This window comes from Aulonocara stuartgranti, assembly GCF_965226115.1.
Source record: "Aulonocara stuartgranti genome assembly, chromosome: 7".
NCBI classification, from domain to species: Eukaryota; Metazoa; Chordata; class Actinopteri; order Cichliformes; family Cichlidae; genus Aulonocara; species Aulonocara stuartgranti.
The window spans coordinates 15,627,412-15,651,464 of NC_138945.1; the positions used below are offsets into that span (position 1 = coordinate 15,627,412).

Sequence of the window (24,053 nt, forward strand, 5' to 3'; positions counted from 1 at the left end):
ATTTCAGTAGCTCAAGCACGCCGACCACGAACCACTAATTACTCTAAAGTAAAGATACAACACTGTCAGTGTGAGCCGTCTGCTGTAAAAGGAAACCAAACAAACAGGTGCTTGACAAGAAGACGATGGCTAGTGTTTCCCCTGCTTCAGTCTCAGATAACAAGGTCTTTTATAAAATATGCATTTAGGGATCCTTGTAGGTCATCAAACTTTGTGAGGGTAACACAATATAGTCTTCTTAACACCTAAGAATGTCCATGAGAATTTAGGGTTTATGTCAGTGCTAGTAGTACTTAGTCCTGATGCTGAAACCCAGGTGGGTGAGTGAAGTGTTTGATAGTCTGCCACTTACAGCTTGGAAATGTATATCAAACAAAGAGCAGTTACTCACATTCCTCAATCCTAATTTGCTGGGGGAACATGTAGTTGGTCAGCACTGTTTTCTGAGTCTCTGGATCTTCCTCTTTCTGGAGTGGGATCAGGGGTTTTGACTGTGTGGACAAAATATGGGGTTGAGTGCCATGTAAAATCAGCAGCTCTTTGACAAATACATGGGACATCAAAAACGTAAATATGGAAGAGAACACTTAACCGCAGGGGAAAATAACACATCACAAGATGGAGCCGTGATAAATTCAACCAGTCTTCCCCGAATTCTACACAGCTATTTCACGCCGACTTTCTTCACTTCTAATTTGCTTTCACATTACTTTAACACATCTGGGTGCCTCTTCCTGTCATCCATTTGTTGATGAGGCTGTTCTAAGCTTGCCTTAGGCCCCCGTCTGCATTGTTGCACCTGTCCAACTGCATCCATGTGTCTTAGTGTTGATGTAGCTGTTGCAGACTGCCTGTCTTCGCAGTGTCCTTGTTAGGAGTTATTTAGGTAGGAAAGTGATTGTGGAAAGATATAAGGACCACAAAATTTTAGAGATTTTATTCATTACAAATCAGACAGTTTATATAAGAGCAGGACAGCAGTGATGGATGCTGTGTGGATGACTCTACATCTTCTCTCTGCAGCATTCTCAAACAGCTGCAGTTTCCTGGGGACAAGTTGTTAAGGCACCCAAACAGAACCTTGGGACAGTCTAGCCAGGAGAGGGGAAAAGGCATGAATAATTGATTTGAGAATGCAGTCAGAGTCAGACTGTAATTTGGAAATAAGCTGAACAAAAGCCAACACACTGAATCCACAGTGTCCCACAGAGTGTTCTCCATCCTTTCGTTGCCTCTGTATACTGACAATATGACCAGGTCAAGTATTCCTTTACAATAGAAAGTCACCCTGCTGTGACAAATTGGGATTATAAACCTTTTGCTCTCATGTGAGCCGACCAGACATTTCCTGTTAAGAAGTCCAAATTTCATGCACCTCAACTTGCCTGGTAATTTTGAACACCACTTTAATTCCGTCTGACTGCTGCAGTCTCGTCTTACAAATGCCCTCCTTGTCATTCAGATTTACACATTCAGTGGGCAAGGTTTCTTGTCTAGATTGCCACTCAAATAACCATTAAGGGGGCATTTTCTGAGAATCATTAGGATCCTTTTAAATTTGAAATACAGAATGACCCAAATGTGTTGATCAAGCAATACAGAGGTTCTTTATAATACAAGTGTTACTGGTGCTTCAACCTCTTTAGCTGTAAATGAACTTGTGCCAGAAACCTCTACTCTGTTTGAAAGACTGGTCATCCAATCTGACCTGCATTAGATCAGATGTCCTGGAAGTGGTTAGATGTACCTTCCTGCGAGCTACCGGGAAGGCTTCTTGATTTACAGCTGAATTTTTAGTGCGAGTCACAGACGCTCCTGCTATTGCTGTCCCCATCTGACACCTCTGAACCCAGAGGCCTTATTGTTTTATGCCTAATACTTGTGCAGCCTTACCTGATTTTCAGACAGCCACATTGCAGTCAGCTCAGTCAGTTTGGTGAAACTGTACGGAAGATTCTTCAACCTGAAGTAGAACAAAAAACAAAAAAACAAAACTCAGTCACCAAAACGCTTAAAACTGCTTTCCTGGGCGAGTTAAAAAAAAAGTCAATTTAATTCATTTTGTCAGGCAAATTTGATCTAAGCAGGCCGACTATAAAAGAGAAGCCTGGAAAATGTCCCTTTTTTCTTAAAAAAGGAAACGATCAAGACCTTACCCTTTTTTCATTCTAATAAGCCTTCATCACAATACTGTAATCAGCAGGTACAATTTCAAACTCCACATTTGAAAATAAGCGTAAGACAAGACATTTGATTGCTTTTATTAACTGGTAGCTTTACATAGTGAAGGAATCACTGCTTTTAAAATGTCCTGGATTTAAAGTACGTAAAATTGATTATATATCATTTAATTTTATCAACTAATCTAACAATTGTTTTGTCAGTTATGTTGTGTAATTCTGATAAAATCTGGAACAAAATGTGTAGATTTCATAGTTAACATCTTGTTTAGTCTGAACAAAGTAAATAATTGCAAATAGATCTGATGCACAACAAAAAACAGAAGACTACAGCAATTGCGTGTTTGGATTTAGATAATATTTAAAATCAGGCCAGAGTTTCTAAAAAATACAAAAAAAATAAAAATACAACAAGCAGAGAAGGCTCACTTGTTGTTGCTGAGGTTGACGACTTTGAGCTTTTGCATGTCGCCCATCTCCTCGGGCAAAGACTCCAGCTTGTTGGAATGTAGAAACAGCACAGTTGCCCTCTTCCAGTTGCCCATCTGTGAAGCGAGCACACCAATGACTCTCACTGCAGACAGTGAACACACGGATTAAAATCTACAAACCGATGCGCACACTCACCTCGGGTGGAAGCTGGGCAAGGAAGTTGTGATCTGCAGCAAAGGTGCGCATATTGACACACTGGCCAATGGTGGCTGGCAACGCTTCAATCTCATTGAAACTGCAATCCAGCTCATCAATGCATGTCAGCCTGATGCAGAGAGACATGGCAAAAATCCACTTTAATGGCAGTTTTTTTGCAGTTAAATTGCCAAGAAGTTACCACCAGCAGCCAGACACTTACAAGCAAAGAAATACTGAACATACTGCTGCAATGGAGAACACCAATACATTTTTTTTTAATTTATTTTCGTTTTTGCTCATCTCTGATTGGACATCTGCATGTCCACACACACACACACACACACACACACACACACCAGTATAACTTGAGACCTATTTATTAAATACAGTAAACGTGTTTATCTAATTTATGTAAATTATATCAATGCGCGCAATCTGGGATTAGACTGTGTGTGACGTGGTGAATTTATTTCTGCGGTCCTTTGCACAGTCACATATCCTACACTGTTTGCAGAGACAGAAAATTAGGTTGAGATGGAAAGAAGGATGATATGGTAGGATCCCTGTCTGTGGTACATTATTGTTCCTACGTGCTACAATTTCTTGGCTCTCTGGTTGCAATATCAATTTGTTAACAGGTGAAAAAGCCATTAACACCACCAAGTGGGCAGGTACTAAATTAAGATCATCTTAGCTCTAAACTGCCACAGACAGTCATAACAGGGTGGGAAATATTTAAGAAGATTACCAAGAGCAACATCAACTCCAAAGGAACGGCCAATGGACAGGGCTTCAATAACAATATTAAGATTTGTAGCTAAGCAAGCTATTACTTACTAGAAAGCTCAGGATGGCTGAAGGATGTTAAGCAGACAGCCATGTAATGTCTAGGATGTTAGCACAAGATTCACTTGGAGTTTTGCTCTTTCTGAAAAAGCTCTTTCAGACGGCAGCTGCTGGGCTTCAAACACATGCAGAAGAAACTGAACACAGCGCTGCTACCACATTTAGGTGGCTCTTTTTGTTAAGCATACTAACATGCATCTGGTTTCATTGCTTACAACCGTCAGTGCATTCTGATCTCTTTAAATTCTTCACAGAGACTATTAAATAATGAACAGCTAAGTAACTAAATAAGAAAAGCTCTGATCAATGTTACTGTACAGTGACGGTGAAACACAAATAGACTGATGCAAATGCAAATCTCAAATATTTCATGGGACATCCTTTAAGCGGAATTTTGCTGAGTGAAAAATGTAAATGCACGCTGGGTTTCATATTAATGCAAAGCAGCCCCACGTCCAGAAAGCTCATATGCTACAGTACCATGAAACGCCACAAGGATCTGACGCCTGTCTACTAAAAATACACCAGGGAAACAAAAAAACCCCAGTGGACAAGTGGCGAAGTAAAACGAAACCAGCTACATATAAATGGGGGAGGAAATGAGCTTGCTTAAACTAAAACCCTTGCATGGGATTAAGTTAAACCATAGGCTTTGTCACATAATCTACGTCAAAGTACATAAGGCGGCACATTCTAACATAAGGGGCAATTGAGGGTGTTTGAAAACAGTAATAAAAAACTGCACAGATACAATTGTTTTTATCAGGTAATGTAGATTTGTCTTTCTCATGGATGTTGGAGGGGATGGATTAAAAAAATAAAAGCATGGATTAAATGGAACCTAATCTTTGTCAACTGTGTGTCAATGATTCAGAGTAGAAAGAGGATCAGCGTGTGGACCTGGCTCGGTACTCAGCAGCTGGCGACTGAGGGTTTACCTGTATACATTAGACAGAAAAACCTCTGAATAGTAACACAGGATTTCATATCATTACTGTCTATGAGGGTCATGAGACCAGTGTTTACCAGCAGCCCTTCCACACTGAAGCAAATGGATGAACTGTCCTTAAATCGCTATGGCAGATTCAAAGACTTGACATTCATAACCACTCTTTATAACCATAGCCATTACTAAGCTACCAATCATCAGCGCGAGACCAAAACAAACCGAGCAGGGGTTGCATTCTCTTTAATGGGGATATTTACTTTTTCCAGAAAAACGTTTTATCAGATCAATGGATTCCAGATATAAAAAAAACGACACAATAATCCACTGAGCTCAGGGTTTACTCTGCTGTTATCAAATCTATTGCTGTGATGCTCACCCTCCAATGGAATCTGGCAAGTACATCAGCTGATTTTCATCCACTTTCAGTGCAGTCAGTTTCTTCAGGTTGCCTTTAAAAAAAAAAAAAGGAACAGAGAGCTAGGATCAGGAAGGCGTCGACAACAGCTCAGATCAGTTATTGACTATCACTTGCTGGTACGCAGCAAAGAGGAAGATCCATTACACACCAGTTAATTAGATTCATTCATACTGTCAATACAGTAATGGCTATAGCAGTCGTCATCAACCATGATTTCAACAGCAGTGTTTGCATGAATTTAAAGGATTTTATTAGTCTTGTTTTTTGCAAAAAGGATGGGAGTAAGTATGCCATTCAAAATTATGACTGTCAATAAATATTATAAATGTAGCTTTACAATTTATTTCGAAAAATAGGCACCTATTTGTCAAAATTAACATTTGAAAAAGGGGAAAAAAAAGTAGCCAACACAATTGTCAGCTGTCTGTCACCCAGTCGCACAGAGAAGTTGTCGGGCTCTGCACTGCTGAGGGTTAATGGGGCAGCATCGCTGCCACTGACACGTTCTGTTTGGGAGATTTTCCTTCCTACTGTCGCCAACTATAATAATAATAATAATGGATTGGATTTATATAGCGCTTTTCAAGGCACCCAAAGCGCTTTACAATACCACTATTCATTCACTCTCGCATTCACACACTGGTGGAGGCAGCTACAGTTGTAGCCACAGCTGCCCTGGGGCAGACTGACAGAAGCGAGGCTGCCATATCGCGCCATCGGCCCCTCTGGCCACTTGCTTATAGGGGGTGATCTGACTGTTGGGGTTTCTCCCTATTATTGTAGGGTCTTTATCTTTATAAATAACCTTGAGGTGAATGTTGTTATGATTTGGTGCTATAGAAATAAAACTGAATTGAAATCGAATGGAATGGGGTTCATTGGTTTCATAGCAATTGGCAGCAACCCCCACCAAGTGGCGCATACATTTTCCAGATGGTTGCTAGCTGGTCTGTAGGTCTGTGCGACAGAGGCCTTAATGCTGAGTTAACTGTGTCCCTCATGGCTGGAAGAAAACTGCTGATCCAGGTTGCTTTTTTTAGGCTTGCCCAGAACATCTAATATAAGTCTACATTATTGTACTCAATGATTTTATTTTACAGAACTTTTAACCTCATGTTTAAATCATATTTACCTTTGTGAGCCAATGTGTGTCTTTACACTGGTTTAAAACCTGTGGAGTTTTGTTTTTTTACACAAATAACTTTATTCTTAATATGTATAATACTAAATATCAGTTTCTTAATTTTTGAGCAATTTATTTATTTTTACTGGTCACTTAACAACTTGTCACAAATGTAACCCAAATTGAATATGGTGTTTTATTTCTATTTGTCCACAAAGAAAAACAAAACGACGCAGTGAATCATAAATGAGTAAGCTGCATTGATATTGCTAAATGTTTCATACCCGTGACATTTGAATACATGAGTAATTGGAACCTAATTCATTAGAGATGAATAAGGGTTGGGTAAAAGCAATCCTGAGCTGTAGAAATATCTGAATAATTGTATTTCTTCTGTTACAGACATCACAATATGTTATGAGTATCTCACTGTGTACTTCACTACAGTTTTATATTGTTAGCATAATTTGGTTTCATCAAAAACCAAAAATAACACTGAATACTGAAAAATAAGTAAAAGGTTATTATGCAGCACATCAGTTTCATGCTCTGTTGCAATTATATATAGATCAGTTTCTATTAGAGAAAATGACACAGAAAAATAAAGTCTTGTGGTAGTACTGTCCCGTCGGCTCACACTGCAAGTGCTAAAAGAGACATAGAAAGAGACAAGAGAGGCTTTTTCACTGATGAAGGGCTTGGAAAGATTCAAAAGCTGGCAACAGCTAAAAGAGAGTTAAGGTGTTTCATAACAGGTCTTCTAATACGGTGTGTGTGTGTGTGTGTGTGTGTGTGTGTGTGTGTGTGTGTGTGTGTGTGTGTGTGTGTGTGTGTGTGTGTGTGTGTGTGTGTGTGTGTGTGTGTGTGTGAGACAGATCTTTACCGATGGAGCCTGGCAGCTGTGTGAGAGCATTGTTGGAGAGCAGAAGGTCCTGTAGATTCTCACAGCCGCGGATTTGTTCATCCACCATCTCCAAGTTGTTCTTCGACACGTCTAGATACACCAGTTGTTTTAGTGTCCCCAACATCTGCACAAAATAAAATAAAAAGTCACCCTTAATTTATGCAGCAGTATGAGATGCAAACTGTGGCAGTAAATTAAAATGATCACAAACAAGCAGTTAACTAACATTTTCTGCAGTGAAGTAAATAACTATATATGCAGACATGATATAATCCCACAGTGGGAGACAATATCACACTTATTTTAGGTTGAAAACACTGTTCTGCTAATAAAATGAGTAACACTTAATGGTTTGTTTCATACTCCACAGACGTCATGGCTTATAAAAGGCCAGATTGTGATTACAGCTGATGCTACTGAAATGCTGGCAGCAGAACTAATGCTTTAATTATGACCCACTTACAAACAAGCTGGTCATTTGGATGAAAGAAGAGCCTCATTTAACAAATCCTGACTGTCAACACACCGACATAAGAATTCATTCATAGCTGATTTTTTTCTGGGGGACATATGCAAACCCAAAACTATGCATTTTGTTGTGCGAGTTCATCCTACGACAGAATCGCGTTCAAAGCGCAGCCCTCTCTGCTGGTTTTAGAGAGCTCAAAGTCTGATGTAAACTGACTGCAGCTCGTTTTGATGAAGACTTGAGGAGACACACAGTTTTGGGGGGTTGGGGGAGAATCGAGGGAAATAATCTCAAGATGATGTGTTAAGACGCAGCAGTCACTGAACGGGAATATGAGCGTATATGATACCCCAGGTAAAAAGGTCAGTTTGTTCCCGTCCATCCACAGCTCCTTGAGTCCAGTCAGCCACTCCACCACCTCAGGCTGCACATGTAGAAAAGAGAAAGCACGTAGTTGTGAGCAAGCTAAAAAAAATGAATCACATTATCATGTATAAATGACGGTTCAGAGTGTAAGGAAAAGAAAAATTTCAACATACGTGCTTAAAAAACCAAAATAGGACAGGGAACAGATTAAGGAAGGACGAGGTGAGAGCCCCGAGCAGTGACAGACTGACTGAAAGATACTCACCACTTCAGTGAACTCATTACTCCCCAGGTCCAACCTCTCCAGCTGTGTGAGCTTCTGCATGCTTCTGCAGACACACAAGAAGGAAACATAAAAAACAAAACAACAAAAACACATGAATTTCATGGTTTACATATTAAAGAAGAAGAAAAAAAACAGCCATAAGAAAATTCCTCCTCTATGCCACTATCAGTCAGTTTTCATGCTGTTCGATTTGGAAAGCACACATGCTCCGCCTTCGCTCCTGTCACTGAATAATTTTATGTGGAAATAAATACCTTTTAGAGCTTAGGCGTGATAGAAATATGCTCTAAATAATGGAAAATGTGCCCTAAGCCTTGCTCCAAATTTTCTCTCACATTCAGGCCACAGGCTCACATTCTCCCCTACACTGTAAACACGCACTGCTTACAACACTGATTTAACTGACCACAGCACAACAGACAACTGGAGAGAAAATATTTTCATAGAGGCTTATTATTAGTGATTAAGAACAACTCTTTCCTCACAGATCGAATAACAAGACACCTTTGAGGACATTTGTCCTTTACTGCCAGCAGCAAAAAACAAAAACGTAGCACGTACACAGACACGCGCATGCGCAAATAAAAGCAAAATAAAAATAAAACATTTCCATTGACTGTCAATTTCACAATGTGAATATAAAAGTTGATTAAAAAGTATAATCCCAACCCTAAAGCAAATCAAGACACCGTGAAAACTGTGTTAGTGGAAATGTACTTGTGGGACAGAAATGATACCAAGGAACGAACAGCGTTTCTCCCCACACCACAAAAAACCCCACACCAAACCAAACAGCTAAAAAAGGGTGAGAAAGAGCTGTTTTGGCTAATCTAGAAAGTGAGTTCACCAGTTAAAAAAACAGCACTAAGGGGCTTATGACCCTGAGCGAGGAACACTGCAGCCTTCTTTAAAACACTTGGTTTATGCATGTGCTCAGTGTGTGTCTGTGCACCAGAGGAGAGAGATGGAGAATAGAGGCAGCAGCTTCTACATGAAAGCCCTGAGAAGACTTCTATTGCACCCCTTTGCACACATTGTTTACATCTCTGAAATGCTTGTGTGTTGCACTGGCAACGCTCCCGATCATTAGTCCCTTTCTTTGTCAGGCCTCCAGACTTTAACAGGTCTGGCCTCTGTCACATAAACACAGCCAGAAAAAAGGGATCCGCTCCGAGCTGTGGCACTGACTGTACTGCACTTTATACACCGGCTGGAACATCAGTCAGTGAAAAATAAATGCAAAAAATAATAATAATAAAGGGGAAATTATAAAAGGAAACTCAGACAGAGGGGGGAAGGGGAAAAAAAGGCAAGTATCGTTAAGCATGGTAAGATGGTAAAGCTAGTCAAGTGTGACAGAAATTAAAGAGAAACCAGGGAGACGGTGACTTCCCCCAAAAATCACCTGGAGCTTTCTCTAATATCTGTGGGACATTCAGTCTCACAGCACACTTCTCAAATAGCAAAAAGACCTTCACCACTGTCTCAGTAGAGGATTATAAAACCTGTCAGCGCAAGTGGCCAAGTAAAGGGGACTCTTATGTAACACAGTGGAATTTAATACTACAGTTAGAGGTTTAGAGAAAGAGTCTATGATTAAAACAAAGGATAAAGGACAGACATAGCAGGGGGTGCAAGAGGAAGAGGACAATGAGGAAGTAGGGATTAAAAAAAATAAAAACTAAATCTTGTCGCAGTTCATAAAGCGACTTAATTTCAGAGAGACTCTGCTTTTATTATTATTTTTAATTAAAATGAACATTCTTCATATTTCACATTTGGAAGGTTTGCTAAATAAAAACCACCTACTTTGGCAACATCTTTAACTGATTCTCCCTCAGCTCCAGGATTTGTAGCTTAGTCAACCTGCAAGCAGGAAAAAAAAATCATTGTCATAATTAGTTGATTTTCCCCAAAAGGGATATTATGTGAAATGGCTTTTGAAGCTTAGCGGCCATGATTTTCTCAGCCGGCTTATCTTTCACTAAGCAGCTATGATGTGCAGTTACATGACAGCAAAAAAAGTCTGATGTAATCTTCTCTTGTATAGAACTAGTACTAAAAGGAAGAAATATAAAGATGGAATCAGCACCAGATCACATCACGTTTTCTGCATTCAGAAGGCTCAACACAAACTTTGTGTAACGCGCAAGTAATGAAAGTGATTAATAATCTGTGTAGCCTAACTATATATTGAAAAGTATAGTAAGTAAATGTTAAGAAGACAACATGATCATTTTAAATAAAGTGATAATTTTTTAAAGCTGTGTGTTTCTCCAGTATGACTTAAATGTAAATGCTAAAGAATTAATGGTAAGCCAGGTCTGAGAGATATAATAGTTCTGTGTATGCTCGCTGCATCACTTTTGTGCTGTTGACATGACATAAGTAGTACTTGGTCCTGGTGCCACACAGCACAAGTGTAGCCCACAGTATGAATCAAAATCACTTCTACTGGGTCATCTTATCGAGCTAGCATCATTTTGTGTTGCATTTCTGCGGTTGTTAATGACTTGACTGCATTTAGAAAATTCAAATGTCAGTATCATGACTCCATCAAGTCCAGCGTGTGACAAACCAGGGAAGAAACCGACCTGCCGAAGCTGGCTGGTAGGAACTCCAGAAAGGCATCGTTCAGGTAGAGCTGCGTCAGACTCAGAAGCTGAGTGAAGCCTTCAGGGAGCCTGATAACACATGCAAAGGCAAGAACGCGAATGAGAACACACAAGCAGCCTCGTAAGCCTCTGCAAGAACACTAGGAACCCAAACTTTATAGGGAACATTAAACTAAAATGTGTTAGGTGAGGGAAAGTCGAACTCACTTGGATATGGGATTCACACTGGCTTCTACAATTGCTAGGCCTTTGCAGTTCTTGATGTTCTCTGGAAAGTCCTGGATGCCTGGAGAGAAACAGAAGTCATCAAAAATTATCATCAGCAGGGCAGGAGTACGACTACAAAGCTACATCTGCTCAGTGTATCTCAGCTGCTTTGTTACTGCTGACACAAAATGAATAACTCCCGTCAAATGAAAAAAAGATAAAACATAATGAAAGACATCTTATTTAACACAAATAAACAACCAGAAAGGTTCTCTGACTGAACAGAGTGTGATCGTGGTATAATAAGAGCAGCTCTGCACCTTTCTTCACCCTTATTTTTTGTCTTCACTGAAAAGAGAGAAGAAAAGTGCAGAACTGCATGCGGTTACATAATAAAAGAGCAGGAAACAAAGAGCAAAAACAAAAATAGAAGGTGAGGGATCTATTTTGAAGTCTGCAACTTCTCACCAAACCTTCACAGCAAGGTGAGCATTGTGACCAAGTCTCACGGTTTATTTCCACCTACTTTCTTTTATGCCCACAACACTTAGGCTAAAGTGCTTTGTGTGGAAGGATAAGCTCCATTTAATGTAAACACGGGACATGAAGCTCCGGTTCATGAAAATGCCACTACATCCTTTAATGTCTGTTTAATCTAGGCTGCTTTTACACTCGTTTATAGTCCAAGTACCTTTTTAACCTCTCTGTTCCTGAAAGGGTTTTGCCGACTGTGCAGGTAGAGAAGCGTATGGACAGTCAGGCTATTTTCCCTAACTTTGGATCTGTACAACACTCATGGATTTAAAATGAAGCAGTCAAGATGCAAATCAATTTTTTGCATTCACCTTTAATAATTTACAGTCCTGTCTTTTACACAGGCCAAAGTAATTGGACAAACTAGCATTATTATAAATATAATTATTATTACTTAAATGGGAATCTGTAGCAATCCTTTCCACAGACATCATTAAATGCTGCATGTCCTCCCTCGAGATGCTCTGCCAGGCTTTTGCTGCTTCTTTGTGAGTCTCTCTGCTTTCAGCTTTGCTTTCACTAAAAGGCATCTCAACTCAGCTGAGGTCATGTGAGTGACTCTGCCATTTAAGAACATTCCCTTTCATTGCCTTAAACAACTTTTGGGGTTTTGGGGTCATTATCCATCTGCACTGTAAAGCACCAGCCTTTTAGTCTTGCAGCTTTTCAGCACAGTGTAAGCTATAAGTTTTAAAAATCCATCCTGTTGCTTCAACAGTCACTTTATCTAGAAACACTAGTGAACCAGTTCCTCTGGCAAACATACAGTACATGCCATGTCATTTTGAAAGAGGATGTAGTATGAGCTCTTCCTTGCCTTTTGTATATGTTTTTTTTCTCTTAACATCTTCCTGGTACAAATTGGGTATACCAGAACTGGAAGGCCTTTTGTTTTCCTTTCAAATTACACTGACCACACCTTGGTCTAGTTAAGAGTTCATATGAATCAAAGGAGCTTGCAAAGAAAAGCGTCTGGACTTCTTTAAGTTACTTGAAGACGTTTCACCTCTCATCCGAGAAGCTTCTTCAGTTCTAAGGTCAAATGGTGGAGAGTCCCAGATATAAACCTAGTGGGAGTTTCCCCCCACAGGGGGACAAAAGGACCCCCTGATGATCCTCTAATCGCCTGAGCCAAGGTGTGAAACTGGGTGTGGGTCCCAATCAGCCCGAGTTTCGGGTGAGTTCATTGTGAAACTTGGCCCCACCTTATCATGCGAATTCCTGAGATCAGATGGCCCAGGATGTGAGTGGGTGTTAAGGCGTCTGGGAAGGGATCTCAAAACTGGATTACAGATGGCAGAGAGTTGGTGTCGTAAACCCCCGCCTCTGTTCAAAGATGGTCGCTCACAGTGGACATAGATGGCTTCTTTCACTCCTCTTTCAAACCATCTGTCCTCTCTGTCCAAAATGTGAGCATTCCTCGCTGCACTGTACAGCATGCTGTACAGTGCAGCGAGGAATGCCCAGACCTCTACATTGGAGAGACCAAACAGCCACTTCACAAGCGCATGGCACAACACAGAAGAGCCACCTCCACAGGACAAGACTCAGCAGTCCATCTGCATCTTAAGGATAAAGGACACTCTTTCGAGGATGCCAATGTTCAAATTTTGGACAGAGAGGACAGATGGGCCATCTGATCTCAGGAATTCGCATGATAAGGTGGGGCCAGGTTTCACAATGAACTCACCCGAAACTCTGGCTGATTGGGACCCACACCCAGTTTCACACCTTGGCTCAGGCGATTAGAGGATCATCAGGGGGTCCTTTTGTCCCTCTGTGGGGGGTTACTCCCACTAGGTTATATCTGGGACTCTCCACCATTTGACCTTAGAACTGAAGAAGCTTCTCGGATGAGAGGTGAAACGTCTTCAAGTAACTTAAAGAAGTCCAGACGCTTTTCTTTGCAAGCTCCTTTGACTACGATGACCTGGATGACTGAGAACCTTCACAGACAGTTCATATGAATAGCTACCAAATGCAAAGTCAAACCCCAGAGTCAGCTCCAGATTTATTTTAAACAATGAGGAAACAATCGGGAACCACACCTGCTGATGGAGCAGCTTACTATTCAAATGTCCAACTACTTCTGAGCTGCAAGTAATGAAGAGACCATTTAAAAATGGGTGTAATTACCAGCCAGTTAATGCAATTTTCACTTACATTCACACTTGCTGGGGATTTATGTTTTGGTGGGGAATCTGTGCACATAACCTCTGTTACATCCCAACTAGAAATATAACTACACAATGACTGATTACTGCTGTGCATTTATTGGCTTTTTCTTGGCAGTTTTTGAATTTATTAGTGATCGAGTGATGACCATTGCCTCAATATAGGGAGGAAAAATAATAACACCGATCTAAGGACCTATAAACATCAGCAAATTCCTAGAGGGAGACTGCTGAAACTTTTGTAATGGATATTAGTGAATGTACTAAGAAACGGAAAAACAAGAAGGACAAATATGTTTGCCCCCCAAAACCCCACCGCAACAAAGTGTCCAAGGAGGGAAAAAATATAATTGTCCAGCACAAGCATAAATACTGGCAACAACGTCTGCCACTTACTAGGTTACATTGTAGCCACTGCAGGATTCCCCACAGAAGTCTAAATCACGCCTTGTGGTCAGTTTTGAAACACTAATTAACCCAAATCCATTCATGTCTTTGGACTGTGGGAGGAAGCTGGTACCCAGAGGAGACAGGGAGACATGGACATGTAAACTCCACACAGACTGGTTTAGAACTCAGGACCTTCTTATTGTGAGGCACTAGTGCTAACACCACCATGGAGCTCACACACACATGAGTGTGGGTGGCCATCTGTCTCTCTGTTAATTGGCTGACAGCTTGACAACCTGTCCAGGGTTGTCAATCTGTCCTTCCCCACCTCTCACCCTATAACAGCTGGGATAGGCTCCAGCCCCGCTTCAATGGATAAATGTAGAAAGTGAATGGACAATTAATGCAATATTTTTGTTACATTCTTTGAATTAAAACTGGAAGTCATCCATTATGTTTTTTAAAAACTGTCAGAGTTATTTTGTTGTTGTTCATTTGTCCTTGTTTAATATCATACTTTTTAATTTTTCTACTGCATGGTACTGGTTTTCTTTCAATTTACAAAAGTCTACTTTACAAATAATGATTGTGATACGGAGGCTAAAACTGTGTCAATTTATTGCAGATGTATTTGATATAAAAACTGAATATACATTTTGTTGTTTTTTTTTTTAAAAAGGCAGAAATTATTTAAACAGCAGAGTCATCTGACTGATTCGGTGTGCAGCCTCACACACTTTGTTCTGCACCTGTTTTTTGTTCTAAATGTCACCCTAGAAGAGCACCAAGTGTGTCTGTGGAAAGCTTTCATCAAACAGGCAACATTTAAAGGGCTTCAAGTACAAAGCCCTGTCATGTTCAACAGTGCAAATGTTTAATATCAAAGCAGTAAATGTTAAACTTTGACAAATGCCGCTGCTTCCGACTCTACAAAACAGTTGACAATTCACCCTGTAGATATTTTGTTACAGTGTGTGTGTGAGAGAACCAGCTCAAAGAAGCTTTATATCGCCCTTTCAGTTTTTTCCATTTCACTTGAGAGAGAGTTTCTAGCTGCTTGCAGGTCTGGGCTTGTCCACTTGCTCTATTGATCGGTTTTTTGAGTCATGTTGTGACGTAAACACAGCAAATTAAACATGCTGTGGCATTTCGCCTTGTCTCATCTTTGAAAAAGCAAATCTAAACAAGGTATTAATGCGTTCATATATTTTCTTGCTGTCATGACAACAAAAAGACAGTTTCAACGTTTGAAATTTCAAAGGAAAGTTTTCAGGCTTTAAAGCAAAAAGGTTCTACAAAGGAATCATCCTGCTTACTGTTTTTGCTGACATCAAGCTCCCTGAGATTGATGAGGTTTGCGATCGCTGCTGGCAACACTGCCAGGTCGTTATCTGGCATGCTCAGTCGGTTGAGTAACTGGCAGTTAAACAGTTGCTTGTAGAATGAGGAGGGGGGGGAAAAAGAAATTATAAACACCATGTGGTTTAACATGTGGTTCACCTATACAGTCTCATGAGAAATGTACAAATGTCCCGACTTTTAATAAAGCTCAACTGTATCCCTCAAAGACTCCTAGCAACAAAGATGTACAAACACTGAAGGTTTCTATACATCACAATGCATGCCTTACTTTAGGCAGCTCCTCGATCTGGTTGGCATCGAGGTAGAGTTCTTGCAGGGTCTTCTCGAAGTTAAAGATCTCCTTAGGAACAGTCTCCAGGCTGCAGTGGGAGTAGTCCAGCGATGTTACGATCTCCTCCTCGCCCCGCAAGCAGCGGCATGGTACCAGACGAACAAACAGGCTCCGCTTGGACATCCTGAGGCACTATGGAGGGAAAATGGAGAGATATGAAGAAGGAGACTAGGACGATAAGGAGGCAGACTGGTGACTAGTGCTACTTTCACATTTCACTTCCTGTGTAACACAAGGATGTTGACATTTGATCAACTTTAATGAAATGGAAATGATTAAAATCGCACATTTAATTTGAATAAGTATGACAACAAAAAAGCAGCATCAGCCCGTAGAGTAACAATCAAGACTTAAATAGATTAGAAAAATGGATGTGAAACAACGGTCATGTTTAGCTTCTGGTGCGACTTCCACAAATCACTCAGATCATCATAAAAGGGAAAATTCAACATTTGTCAACCTTTGCTCTCACATTTAAATCCAATATGACTATTAGTCATTATTGTTTCTCACAGTTTCTAATAAAGCACAGAAGTAGGAGGAAGTAGTACCCATTTGATTTACAATTCTGTTTCTTTCAATAGCCACGGGGCTGCCGGCTATGTTTACTTTTGGTCGTCTTACTTTAGTCTGCGATATCGGATAAATTTAACCTCCCCGGAAAGCTGTAGGAGGCTGTCTCTTGCTAGTCTGTAAATCTCATCTCCACATCTGAGGAGGAGGGTAAAACTGTCACAATGGACAAGGCAAACAAACACTGGAATTTAAATGGAAATACTTGTTACTAGAGAATTACACTTAAAAATAATAATGCAGCCCAAAATCTGTCCCAAAGCACAGTACACTGTCTGGTGTGTAACGGCTCTCCAGGCACTTTTGCAGACGGACCTCTCAAAGCAGTTGGCAAGCTGCATCATGCACACGCAATACTATTATTTCTTCCAAGGGAATGGGCTGCCAGTTTTTTCCTCAAATTTGCATACACTGCACATAATCACTGCCAGTCACACAGATTTTTACTGAACAAAAATAACTTTTATTTTAGGTCTTCAGTAAATATCCTGGAAAAGATGGACTCTTTCTGTTTACCATTTGGGAAAAGCCAATTTTCACATCTAACTTTCCATAAATATGCCAAATGTGATGCTGTTCAATGAAGTGGAGGATATAAATTCAAAAAGTAAGCCATGAGTCAGCCATTATTTTGGAAATTCTTGTCCTTGACTGGTTTCATGCAAAGCTCTCTACACCAAAATAAACTGATATCGATAAGACAGAAAATCTTTTCTGCTCTCAATGTGGATGAACAGATTAAAAGGTGGATAGGAGGGGTGTTGTTAAGCACTGCTGGAAATTAAATGCATGTTTTCTATAGATCAAATCTACACAATTTTTCATCAAAGTGCAGTACACACTATTGAATGTGACTTTGGTCAACAGGGGCTTTGTTTGGACCATGCAGAGACTGCGACTTTCCCTCCCCCTTAATCTTAATCTGAGTATTGTCATAGAAAATCATCTCAGAATACTTCATCCGCTCTGTATCTTGTCTGGCTGACAGAGCCGCCGAAGTGTGGTAGACTTTAAATTTTCGTTGCATGCTTTATGTGGGTGAGAGCAAGTATTTCCGTTAGACTTTGCTACAAACAGCAACAGCATACTTATTTTAGGGGTGATATTGGGCCAATAAAAAGTAAAACACAGACCTCTTTTTCTAGAGAGTGCAAAGTAGTAGAGACGGCAGTATGATCTACTTGTTTGCCACAGCTTTTGTGACAATTCAGTCCACAATTGTCCCAAATGCAGAACCAGTCAGCTATTCTTCCATTTCCCACTCATTAATAATGGCTGCATGTATGCACTCACCCACACTCACATGAAGTATGCACATGTAAAAGGCTGTCAGCCTCCCACACAATCTTCTCTATGGAAGAGGCCAGCTCATGTATAAGTACTTAGAGTAATCTGGGCCATCAGCAGAGGAGACGACAGAGGGCCTGCCTCCATTCAACCCAAGCAAGAAGAAATAAACACATGTATGATGCATGCTATTAAGAGTGGTCAGAGAGGGAGGAGGGAATGCAGCATGAATTAACAGAGAAGGTGTAGTAATTATGAGTTAATGTAAGGTATGCAAAAAACAAACAAAAAGGTCAGGCAATCAGTGAGACTTTTTACTTAATACTGGTATTTACAGTATTTGAATTTATGACAACATACCTGAAAAACTTTGTTTTGTATCTTAAACAAAACCTTTTTTTTTTTAATGGATCCTGAGTGTTAGTCATCAGAGCCGAAGAGCTGTACTGCCACGTAAAAACAGTTTTTTTAAATAACACTATTATTCAAGGTGGTGCGCTGCTTCGATGTGAAGACGAACAGAAATGGACAAGATATGCTGCACTGCAGGGCTGGCTGGCCCAAAGAGTAATCTGGAAAGCAGCACACTAATGAGAACCGTACTGTCTACAACAGATCGGTTTATCCGCTGACCTACATGTTACGGGACAGATGACTGACCACACTCACCCAACTTCAGTCGATCAGGAGCTTTTGACTTCTTAACTAAGAAAATTCAAGACATGCAACGGAGATTTCCAGACATGTTAAGCTCTTGGCTGACTGACATTTTCTTTCTTAGCCTACTTATTTCGGCAAAGTATTTACTTGAACCATCATGCTAGTAAGTGCTTAGGCTGATGGGACGGAAAAGGTTAAAAAGTAAAAAAAAAAAAAAAACCCCCAAAAAACTTAAAAAAAACAACACTAGCTATATTTATTCATAGATTTTCAAACTGTGTGGGTGTGTGTGAATAGTCAGCATGTGACTTTGCAGGCACACTTTCTGTGTAACAGTAAATGAAACAATCTAGAGGGCAAGCCAGTCACAGAATCCCACTTAGTTCTCCCACTCAGAGCCAAAAAAAAAAAAAAAAAAAAAAACCCACTTCCCTGTCACAACCCTTTCCCTGCAACTTAAGTGCCTCCCGGGTCAGTGGTGTTGCTATAGATACTACAGTGAATTGTAGAAGCAGCTCTCAGACATAAAAAGTCATTCACAAAACACACAGCTGAACTCACTTATTAACTGCGTATGTGGAACGCGTCTCACTAATAAAATACAGAAACGGCTGTACAGAAAGAGGTCTATGCAAGAGAATTGTACAATGAAACTGTGAAAATGGCACATTTTCAGTTTTTACCATCCATTTCATGCCAGAAATATCTGTGTGAATTCTGTAAAAGGTCACCAAGGTCTTCCACTGTGGCCAACAAGTATTCAATGGCCAACTTCTAGTTTATCCAGTAGTAGCAGTAGTTTGCTTTAGTGACTAATAAGTCCCAATTGAAAATAATTGGGGTAATTGCCCATCAAATGCTTTCCGCAGAAAGGATTTATACTCTCTGAGGTAACCAGCAGTTAAGCTCAGATATAGTACCCACACTGTAGTAACTTGTGCTCCGTCTGTCTTTGTTTTGGTGACTAACTTTTCTCACCTCCATGGCATGCTCTGTTCATTTCTTGTCCTCTGTCAAATTAGCATCTCTACCCATTTTACAAACTGAGCAGCTCACTTCAAACTTTGAGGCACAGCTACATTATGTGCCAGTCAGCCCAAAAGCTGTCTTTGAATCGTTGCTTAAGGATCGTGAGTGTTAATGTAATCCTTAACTTCATTTCAATATTAACACTGTAGTGTTGAAAATGAAACTGCAAAACATCTGATGAGTTTATTCTGAAATTCAGACTGTTCCTGTTGTGACATAAAGGCTATTCTGCAAAACACTGCCAGAAAGCTGAACGTCACCCAACTGTATGTACGGAAATACGGTTCTCACAGAAATGCGTAACTAGCTTTAACAGGAATAAAAAGAGAAATAGGCTGACAAGTACATCACACTCTAAGATTGGGGAAACAGAGGCTTCACAGCTCAGCTAGTACACAGTATGGGATGAAATCTTCATTCTTTTCACACAGAAACAACAAGAACACTCTCACAAGTTTTCTAAGAAAAATGATTTGATGATGGACATTTTGAAATCATTATCATAACCAAAGATGCTGATGCTCAAGACTCAATGAGTCATCTTCACTACTTTGTTACTCAGCAAGCCTCACTCAGTACGCGTCTATGGAAAACAACCTAGGGCCAATCACGGAAGCTCCACTCCTGCCACGCCTACAGGAACACAAACACAATGGCAGCTGAAACGGAGGTTGTGCACCTGCACTTAGATATTCTATTGAAAACATAATTAGAAAATAAAGCATTTATGATTTATAATTCACGTACTAACTTTCAACTTTCACTCGGACCAATTCTCATCATTTTATATTTTTCCAAAAAGGTTTTTCTTTCTTTTCATTTAAGTGAAGCAATGCTTTTTGAGCTTTTAAAGCCCTTAGTCATTGTTTGAGTTTCTAGAGAAATTAAACAACAATAGGAAATCAAATTAATTGTAAGCACATCAACTCTCAAAATAGACACAGAAGGTATTGTTGATGCACCTTCGTGTGCATTTGTAAGTACCGTGGGTTAAATTGAAGTGCAAGTATAGTGTTTGACGGCAGCAAACGGCTTGTGTTATTTATAGTACATGTCTGGTTGATATGGCAGAATGTGATTAGTATGGGGTAGCTCTTGCCTTATGAAAGGAGCTTTTGATCCAGATTGCAGGGAACTGTTACATGATTTCTGAGCCACAGCTGAAATTTTACATTAGAGATTATGACGACAGAAACAATACAGCAGCGAGGAAAAGAGGCACATAATGACCCGCAGACCCCATGGGATACATTTGAACTGCTTCTCACTGTGATGGAAAAGGAAAGGGAAAAAGTAACTTCCTTAATTTGGGGAGGAGTGCTAGTCATTTATAGATGTGTTTCTAAAATGCCACTTTAACTCCTTTTAAAACTGAATCTTATTCTTTACCATTCGATTTGTCAGTGGAAAAACAAAGTGCAGAACGCAAGTTGCGAGATTTACACAATGCTTATTTTCCCAAATGTCAAGTTGCACAACCTTTAAAAGAACTACAATCCTTGTATATTTCAACATGAACAAGCACATACTAGCATGAGACAAATTGTGGTGAAATTCAACTTCAGTATTCAAACCACACTTAAAACATTTCTACATCTGTAGACTAAATGCAGACTACTCGGATTTGTAGTCATGATCTCATGCTTGTATAAATATAGACACATAAACAAGATGATCACTAATATTGATATTTACAACACCATCAAAGAAAAATTTTTAGTTCACAATTTTTGCAAAATACGGTGAAACTTGATCTAAGATCTAGCAAGACTCCTTTCAATTTTAATTCTGTAAACCCCAAACCTCTGTTAGCTGTAAATTTGAAATTACAATGAACTTATATTATGAAGTACAGCTGAGATTAAAGTTGGTACGGTAAAACTGTGTTCTTTACTGAAGAAACACCACAATAAAATCCCTCGAGATTTCCTTTCCTCAGGCCACCTCATTAACAACATTACATTTAAATCCAGCAGGCACAACAGGAGAAGTGTTGCTTGTCAATAATGCAGATAGATGTTGAGTTAAGACAGGGGTGTCAAACTCAAATACACAGTGGGCCAAAATTCAAAACTGGAACAAAGTCGCAGGCTAACGTTAATATTTATTGAAAAAAAATCTTCCTCTAGATATAAGAATGAATCTTTTCTTATGGACTCAAACAAGTTTTGCTGAAAAACTGAATATGGAACAAGCAAAGCTTAATACTAAACAATATATATATTAGCTGTATAATACCAGTAGGCCAGCTCTAATAGTAATTTGGTATGGCTTCGCGGGCCAAATGTAATTAGGCTGCGGGCCAAATTTGGCCCGCGGGCCAGAGTTTGACACCTATGAGTTAAGACAACAAAAATCAAGCTGCTGACTAAGACACACAGTCAAGTTTTTCTACCCCACATATTCTTAATCCAAGAAAAAGTGTACTTTTTTCCCCCCAAATCACAAAACAACAACAGACTAGAAATACAGCTGAGACAGGTAGAAAGGTAAGCCTGTTGTCAGTATCTGTAGCAGCTAAGTGGAACCTGAACTTCCAGTTTTGCTCCCTCTTTGCTTTTGGTTCTCACCAGCGATCTTAGGTCTCAGTGGTCTTGCGTGACAACTGAAAACAAAACCGTGATTGTTTTCTTTGAATTTCTGGTGAAATGAGGCAGTGCAACCTGATCTCCAACAAAGAGCTTTTACAACATCTTCCCAATTTTCTCCTCTAAACAGATTGGCTCTGACAGAATACACTCATACTAACGAGAAGCATATCAATCTCAACACTTGCATGCGCCCAACAAAAACTCCTCAAAATTAGAATACTGGAAGGCTTTGGAAATGTAACAGTCCATTATCACTGCTAAACATGCTGAAGCTCTAGAAGGAAAACACTCAATGGGAACACTTAGCTGTGAATCAGCTGTTAAACAACGTGCTTATAGTAAACGACACAAAACTGCTCAAGAAAACTAAAGAATTTAAATATATGTAATGACTGCAGTGGACAAAAATCTGCACAAACTCAGGCCATTATTTGCTTCAACCATCCCAACAATTTGCACTATTGACTAACAACACACTGTTTAAATATGCAATCCTCCCACATGCTATGTTACACAGCTATATGCCTCCACCCCAGCTAAGTCCACTAGGATATTTACTCAGAAAGCATTTAAGTTGATTTTAATGGGTGTCATTCTGGGATGGCAAATCCCTTCAAGTTTCATCCTCATTTAGTGCCCCGTGTGTCGATTTAAGTTTATTTATTTTATTTTTTTAAATGACACATACACGCACGCAAAAAAATACTTTAAATATACAAATGGAGATGAAATTAAGGCTACCTCAAGTACAACTCATTTATTCAGACACTGAGAACTAAAGAGATGGCGGGATCTCCAGAAGAATGATGACAATCAGGGAAAAGGTAACTCGCGTCCAAAGATGGTGTCTTCTCTGCCTTACACAGGGGAGAAGCATGTTCAGAAACTTGCCTTCTGTGTAAGCTACTAACAATCTGTCCTACAATTTGCTTTTTTTCACTTTAAATGTTAGAATGTCAAGTAGTGTGTCTCAATTCCTCCCTCATTTCATTATATTTTGCTTGGAAAATTGAAAACGGTGCAGTGACTTTTTGAAATGTGCTTTCATACATTAGAATACAATATCTAAGGCGAAAACAATTCTAACAATGTTGTTTGGTATGACCACCTTTGTTTAACTCTTTCCTGTCATTTCTTTAGTAGTCTTCAGGAATAGTCCTCCAGTGTCCAAAGCTTCTCTCAGATGTGAGCTGGGTTTTGTTCTGTTCAGATTATCCCACGTTGCTTTAATACAGTTGATGTTTGGGCTCTTGGGAGGCCAATCCATGACTAAAAAAAGTGTTTGATTGTGTGTTTTTAGGCCCAGGTATGGTTTCACTGCATTAGCAGGTTGTTTGACATATCATCATCATGATTATTGCGCTTCCAAGTCTTTAAAAATTTATAACAATACACAAAATGTATGAAGATGTTTTAGAATTAAACAATGACAAGTCCTAAAATCTTATTGCCCCTGAGAAGATATTCAGTGTAGTTTAGTATGAAGCCGTTGTGTAGAAAGTAATACAATTTGTTGCCAACGGAGTGTAAAAGTGATCAAATAAATACAGCAAATCCCAGACTTCTTGAAGTTGTGTGCATGGTGTTTTTGCCAGACAACTTTGTTGTTTACCCTCCCATTTTTTCTGGGACACTCATCAGGTGATGTCATACAGTCTTAAGATATGGCTTAACTGTGCAACTGAAAGAACTGGAAGGCGTGGCATCAGTTAGGTGTGGGCACATGAAGAACACAAGAGTTATAAATAAATGAATGAAAGGAGACGGTATGACCGGGATTTGAAAATGTGTTTTCATATATAAGCTGAGATCTTTAAGGAGATTAAAAGACAACAAATGAGAAAATGGACACTCTTTTACACCATCTCTCCTTTAAAAGTGTCCTCTACAGAGGACTGTAATTCTGCTCTGACCGAGTACAAGATGAAACATGATGTGGCCATGTATCAGCAAATCAACAACAACCCCGGATAGAGCATCTGAATGATAAGCAATAGTAATTGAGTAGCTAACATCACAAGTCTTTTTTTTCTTTTTAAATGTGTATTTTCGTTTGTTTCTTCATGTTGTTGTAGCTGTATTATTTTAACAAGTTCAAAATATGGACATGTTACATTACAATCTAACAA

The 24,053-nt window shown here is 39.6% G+C and overlaps 1 protein-coding gene across 4 annotated transcripts in view; it reads right to left on the reverse strand.

Annotated features, from left to right (window-relative positions):
* erbin (erbb2 interacting protein) overlaps positions 1 to 24,053 on the reverse strand; it is a 52,200-nt gene that overhangs the window by 10,496 nt on the left and 17,651 nt on the right. For all 4 annotated transcript variants that reach the window (XR_014277776.1, XM_082540356.1, XM_082540355.1 and 1 more), the window contains exons 2-14: positions 15,722 to 15,916; positions 15,408 to 15,525; positions 10,994 to 11,072; positions 10,766 to 10,855; positions 9,981 to 10,037; positions 8,151 to 8,214; positions 7,869 to 7,943; positions 7,030 to 7,174; positions 4,982 to 5,054; positions 2,808 to 2,937; positions 2,610 to 2,725; positions 1,894 to 1,963; positions 392 to 491 (exon numbers count right to left, since the gene is read on the reverse strand). Coding sequence is in view for 3 of the 4 variants with exons in the window: in XM_082540356.1 (XP_082396482.1) it covers positions 392 to 491; positions 1,894 to 1,963; positions 2,610 to 2,725; positions 2,808 to 2,937; positions 4,982 to 5,054; positions 7,030 to 7,174; positions 7,869 to 7,943; positions 8,151 to 8,214; positions 9,981 to 10,037; positions 10,766 to 10,855; positions 10,994 to 11,072; positions 15,408 to 15,525; positions 15,722 to 15,907 (1,303 nt within the window). In the remaining variant the exon portion in view is untranslated. The remainder of the gene's footprint in view (positions 1 to 391; positions 492 to 1,893; positions 1,964 to 2,609; positions 2,726 to 2,807; positions 2,938 to 4,981; positions 5,055 to 7,029; positions 7,175 to 7,868; positions 7,944 to 8,150; positions 8,215 to 9,980; positions 10,038 to 10,765; positions 10,856 to 10,993; positions 11,073 to 15,407; positions 15,526 to 15,721; positions 15,917 to 24,053) is intronic.